General features: G+C 44.7%; 1 protein-coding gene across 1 annotated transcript; it reads left to right on the top strand.

The window, feature by feature from the left end:
* Window positions 1-253: 253 nt before the first annotated feature.
* Window positions 254-1,971, top strand: LOC109752503 (NAC domain-containing protein 45). The gene is made up of 3 exons (XM_020311388.4): window positions 254-569; window positions 670-950; window positions 1,060-1,971. Exons 1-3 carry the CDS (start codon window positions 368-370, stop codon window positions 1,783-1,785), a joined length of 1,209 nt encoding a protein of 402 aa, XP_020166977.1. The 5' UTR covers window positions 254-367; the 3' UTR covers window positions 1,786-1,971.
* Window positions 1,972-6,315: the final 4,344 nt, after the last annotated feature.

Here is a 6,315-nt window from a genome sequence, read left to right as displayed (position 1 = left end):
GCAGCCCCCCACACTCCCCGGTAGCTGTCAAGATATAGCGAATTAAAGCTGCGGAAGGGAATTAATCGCTGAAATTAATGCCCCCGATCACACCTAAATCTGATGTGTGATGTGGGACGATTAATGAAACCGAGTGAAGAGTTCCTTCCTAGGCAAGGTTTAGGTGGACCTGGCCCCTCCCAAGCCACGGAAAAGGTCGCTGAAAGCATTATAAAAGTTGGCATCTTGCTCGCTCTATCGCCTTCCCTATTCCCATTCATACCTCGCTTTGCTTTCTTGTGCACCCAAGCAAGCCTCCTTGCTCTTCTTCTTCCTCCTTCCGACCGATCTCACTCCTAGCCAGCTTAGCTTGATCGAGAGAGCGAGCATGGTGGAGAGCGTAGCAGCAAGTCCGTCGGAGGAGCAAGGCCGCGGCGGCGGCCTGTCGCTGCCTCCGGGGTTCAGGTTCCACCCCACCGATGAGGAGATCATCACGAGCTACCTCCTGCGCAAGTTCCTCGACCCTAGCTTCGTCTCCCGCGCCGTCGGCGAGGTCGACCTCAACAGCTGCGAGCCACGAGATCTCCCAGGTACCAATTCACTTCGCCTCCTTCATCGTCTTCTTCTTCTTTTTCCATGCATATTTACGGCGGGCTAGCTGCTGATGTTGTTTGATATACGGAACTGAAGGCAAGGCCAACATGGGGGAGAAGGAGTGGTACTTCTTTGTGCACAAGGACCTCAAGTACCCCACCGGGAGCCGGGCCAACCGCGCCACCAAGGAGGGCTACTGGAAGGCCACCGGCAAGGACAGGGAGATCTTCAAGCCCCGCGCCCGCGAGCTCGTCGGGATGAAGAAGACGCTCGTGTTCTACACGGGCCGCGCGCCCCGGGGCGCCAAGTCTGAGTGGGTCATGCACGAGTTCCGCCTCGAAGGCAAGTCCAGAGGCCAAACCATGAACAATCCCAAGGTGAGCTCTCCAACATTCCATTCTACTCGTAATTATTAGGTATGCACTCAACATTCGATCGGAGCGTGAATTGATTGGATATGTTTCGCCTGTGCTTTTGATCGGTCAGGACGAATGGGTCGTGTGCAAGGTGTTCAACAAGAAGGGGGAGGCCAAGGCGACGAGGGCCGCCGACGTGGACGCCGAGTACTCCGCCGTGACGACGCCGAACGCCAGCTCGGTCGTCGACGCCGGCGAGGGCGCCGGAGACTTCACCGACTCCATGTTCACGATCGACCCGCTCTGCTACATCCCCAACTCCGACGAGTACACAAGCAACCAGCTGCCGGCCAAGACGACGACCACCACCACCACCAACAGTGCGGCGCCGCCGTACAACGCGGACTACTACTACCCGTCCGTTCCTACTACAGCTGGAAGCTTCAACGTCATGTCTAACTACAGCTTGACCAACGCCCCAAGCAACGCGCAAACGTCCACCGCCATGGCCAGCTCAGTCCCGGCAACAAGCGGCTCCTCCTGGCAGCACATGCTTATGAATACGGCGCCGCATGGGATGATGGGAAGAAGAAGCTACGACGTCAACCTCCATGAGCAGCAGGCGATCATGCTGAGAGCCCTAGGAGGTGTCGTTGGCGCTCAAAACTTCGGTGAGCCGGAAAAGGGTCTGCAGTTGCCGAGCCCCGCCGTGACCGCCGGCAGTGTTCTGCCTCAGCAGGGCAAGCTTGGGAGCTACGACGACGGTGAATTTCCCTATGGGAATTATGATCTTGCTTCTGCCGCTATGAATGGACGCCCAGCTGCTGATAACAATCTTGGTGCTAGGTTCTACTGATCGAATGTTCATTGATTGTAGTAATTTTGTTGGTTGCTTCATTGATTAGATCGATGTTGATTATATATGGACTATGCAGAGAGATTACAGTTGCATTAGTTTGTTTTAGGATTTTGTAAAAAAGGACAATATATTGTTTGTTGTGAGTTAACTATGTTGCTTCTTCATTGAGCTGATGTTGTCGCATGGCACATAATTTTCAGTTTCGTTTTTTTTGTGGGGATCTTTGAGTAACTTGTGTAATATAAATATAACTCAGGTGGAGATCCTTTGCCTAAAATGTAGTTAACCATATGAATATAGTAGTATCTGAAGAACAGAATTAGTCTGCTAGCTATTTTAGCAACACGAACAATTCTTGGTAAGTTATATATGAGGACTGTGAAGTGGTGCAGAAATGAGGATGCATGCTTATGTTCGGGAACTCGGCTATTTTAGCTGGTTGGATGTTGGTCCAAATTAAGACTTTGAGAAATAGACTACCAAATTTCAGACAACTTATGGTTTTGCAAACTCTTTCTTTAGGCTTTGTATGTGTGGCGTTTGTAGATGGCTCTTCTTCATTGTTAATGATAATAAGGACCTCGGTCGTCTATATACTATATATATACAGGCTGTTTTTGTTGAATCTTGATTGTCCTAGTCGTCTCCTTGTTTTGCCTTCTCATCCAAAATAATTAACAGATGATGCTGTTGATTAGGTCCTGGTACTAGCTTATTCTGTTCTCTAACTAGCTATACTAGCTAGCTACACAGATGGGTAACCAAAGTAGCTAGCTAAGCTACAAATCGGTAACCAAAGCAGCTAGCTAGCTAGTGCATGTGTACGTACGTTCAGTAATGCATGATGTTCTTATTGGAAGAAAACAAAGTCGAGGGTGGTCATAGTACTACTCTAAATAGGCTGTAGAGACAGAGAGAGCTAGAGAGATATCTAAACCAAGAGAGTGAGACATGGTGTATATATATATTTTTCCATATGTCCTCTCTCTCTTCGTTTCTTTTCAGTCTGTATATAAGATTTGATTAAAGTCAAATTTTATAAAGTTTGACCAATTTTATAGAAAAAATATCAACATCTACAATAATAAAGCTATATGATATGGAAATTAATTTCATGATGCATCTAACAATATTGATTACATATTGCGAATCTTGATATATTTTTTCTACAAACTTAGTTAAAGTTAACAAAGTTTGAATTTGACTAAATCTTATATGCAGACTAAAAAGAAATGTAGGGAGTATGTATAGAAAGACATAGCTAAATGAAACTCAGTACTAAGTAATATGGTACTATATATGATTTCCTTCTTCCAGTTGCCAAAAGGAGTTTTACATAGATTGGATTATTTCCGATCAAGATCTTTTGGCAAGGAGATAGCGAGCGAAAGAAATATCGACTGGCTAAATGGAGTGTGGTTTGTCGTCCCAAAGACCAAGGCGGGTTGGGCATTCATGACCTTGAGGTTAAGAATAGGGCCCTCCTCGGCAAATGGTTGTTTAAATTACTGACCGAAAATGGTGTATGGCAAACCCTCCTGAGGAGGAAATATGTGGGCTCCAAGGCGGTATCCCAAGTATACTGGAAGCCTGGGGATTCTCACTTTTGGGCGGGTCTAATGGCTACGAAGAAATATTTCTTCTCCTATGGATCCTTCTCGATTAAGGACGGCTCGAAAATTAGATTCTGGGAGGACAAGTGGCTAGGAAATGCCACACTCCGGGAACAATATCCGGCTCTATACAACATTGTGCGTCACAAGGGTGATACTATTGCCACTGTAATGGAATCATTTCCGCCAAATGTGACGTTCAGAAGAGATTTAATTGGACCTAGACTCCAATCGTGGTACATCCTGCTTCAACGGTTGTCCACGGTGCAATTGTCACATGGGTCTGATGTATTTCGATGGAACCTACATGAGAATGGAAAATTCTCAGTGGAGTCTATGTATAAAGCGTTAATCCAGTCTGATGTGCCAGATGATAATAATAAGAAGATCTGGAAGATGAAGATACCTCTTATAAGAACAAAATATTTGCATGGTATCTTCGTCGCGGAGTCATTCTTACTAAAGATAACCTTATCAAGAGGAATTGGCATGGAAGTCCGCGATGTGTTTTTTGTCATCATGATGAGACAATAAAACATTTATTCTTCCAATGCAAATTGGCTCGGTCTATATGGTCAGTCATCCAGATAGCTTCTGGCTTGTATCCTCCTTGTAGTGTTGCCAATGTATTTGGCAACTGGTTACATGGGATTGATCACAGGTTTAGAACTCTTCTTAGGGTGGGAGCGCTAGCCGTTATTTGGTCGCTTTGGCTATGTAGAAATGATAAGGTTTTTAACGATAAAAGTACTTCTCTAATGCAGGTTATCTACAGATGTATCGGGACTCTTCGTTTACGGTCCTTTCTACAACGCGTGTAGAATCGAGACCTATTTACGGAGGTGTGTACACGATTGGAGGATACGGCGAGGGATACTTTTATCCAACATGGGTGGCAACATGATCATAGGATTGGCCCACCTCCGCTTTAGGCGTTATACAGACTCTATATTTGTATTCCGCCTATCTATTTTTCGTTCTTGCAGAGGACTTTGTGTGGCTGTATGCATCTTAGTTATGCAGAGGCTGGGTGTAATGCTTAGACCTTTTAAGTAATAAAGCGCCCCTTTTCAAAAAAAAATGTATAGAAAGACATAACTGGGTCATACTTATATAGTAGCGCTCATACGTATGACAATACTTTTCAGGTGCGGTGACTTTTGTTTGTCGAGACCTATGAAATTGCTCGTAATGTAACCAAGCTAGTTTGTATTCTTGGCGCGCAAGTTAGGACTTAGTCAAGTGGCCTCCACGTTAATTAGCATTGTATACAGGTTGGTGCAAGCTGGAGCGTTCGTCAGCAGGAAAGCACGTGCAGCCACGCATGCATACATGTTGGACGGCGCGTGCATGCACGCAGGCCACGTGGGGACGCCACCTGTATGCCAGCTCAGTTATGAAAGGAGGTCATTCACTTGATCTACCGAGAGACAAGTTTAATTACTAAGTACTTCCTATTATAAAACATTTGAAGTTTTAGTTCTGTCCTCAGTCAAATTTCTTTTAAGTCTGATCAAATTTGTAGAAATAACAACATCTATAACATCAAATTAGCTTCATTAGATTCATCCCGTAATATACTTTTATATTATATATATCCGACGTTGTAGATATTAGCAAAAAATTTCATATAAAGTTGATCAAACCGAAAAAGAAAATGAGACAAGTCTAGAACTTCCAATATTTTAACACAAGAGTAGTACACATGAAGATCGATCGTTACAAAATGGAGAGCTTTTAACTGAAACTCTGAAAGTAAAATGATCAGTTACCAATGGTGGCCAGCGAAGATTCCTCTGAAAAGAAACTATATACAACCAGCAAGATAGTAACTGAAAGATGTAGACCCCTGGCATCCAGCTTGCATGCATGATCCCACATACAGTGCAGCGCAGGCCTGGTGCAACGTGATCTAAGGGAAAATATAGAAAGGAATCCCCCTTTTTTACCTGCATTTTGGGCATGTTTCCTGCATCAAAAGCCGGTGCAAGTTACACCCTTTTTTCTATTTCAAATATTTTAAAAGCTATGTGCATTTTTTCATCTTTTTTCACATGCTATGTAAGTCGTCCTAGTGGCATTTAACGCACCTCTATGAACACCTCTGAGAAACTGAGCTGACACAATCTCTCGGGATTAACGAAGTTACCATGGATTTCCCGCAAAAAAAAAAACGAAGTTACCACGGATGCCTTCGTAATCGATGTGAACGTCTCCTGAACAAACTATTGCCGAAAATTCTGAAATAAATTCCATTGGTTCCACCAAAAGGAACCTAACTATCTCAGTTTGCCCCACTGCACGTATTACAAGGTAAGTTTGTATTAGGCTGGTCATAGTGGGAGTAACTTAACAAGTAACATAACACACTTCAAAAAAAGTTTGCTTATGTGGCATGTACTTAATGAGGAGAGAGGTGTTTGGAGTAACATAATATGTTACTGTAACATAACGCATCTCAAGGCAAAATGAGTCTACATCTTAATAAATGATGCCTTGCATGATACCACATATATGTTACTCCCCATTATGAAGGTACACTAGTAGAAAAAGGGTCATCTGTCCCGGTTGGTAAGGGCATTTTGTCCCGGTTGTTGAACCGGGACTAAAGGGTCGTTACTAATGCCCTAGCCCTTTAGTCCCGGTTCTTACACAAACTGGGACAGATGGGCCTCCACGTGGCCGGTGCGGCGAGCCCAGGCAGGACGGCCTTTGGTCCCGGTTGGTGGCACTAACCGGGACCAATAGGCATCCACGCGTCAGCATTTCAAGGGCTGGGGTTTTTGTTTTTTTTTGAAGGGGGGGGGGGGGGTTTGGGGGTTTTGGGGGGTTAATTTAGGTGTTTCATATATTGTGTTAGCTAGCTAATTAATAGAGAGAAGTGTCCTCTCTTATCTCCGTGCTTGGTCGACGC

Source organism: Aegilops tauschii, chromosome 5 (assembly GCF_002575655.3).
Source record: "Aegilops tauschii subsp. strangulata cultivar AL8/78 chromosome 5, Aet v6.0, whole genome shotgun sequence".
Taxonomy (NCBI): domain Eukaryota; kingdom Viridiplantae; phylum Streptophyta; class Magnoliopsida; order Poales; family Poaceae; genus Aegilops; species Aegilops tauschii.
This window is presented reverse-complemented; position numbering and strand designations above follow the sequence as displayed.

Bases quoted from the DNA above. Each gene is read 5' to 3' on its own strand.
- LOC109752503 (XM_020311388.4), top strand. From the start codon at position 368: ATGGTGGAGAGCGTAGCAGCAAGTCCGTCGGAGGAGCAAGGCCGCGGC. The intron at 570-669 runs GTACCAATTCAC...ACGGAACTGAAG, and splicing joins CGAGCCACGAGATCTCCCAG to GCAAGGCCAACATGGGGGAG. The intron at 951-1,059 runs GTGAGCTCTCCA...TTGATCGGTCAG, and splicing joins AAACCATGAACAATCCCAAG to GACGAATGGGTCGTGTGCAA.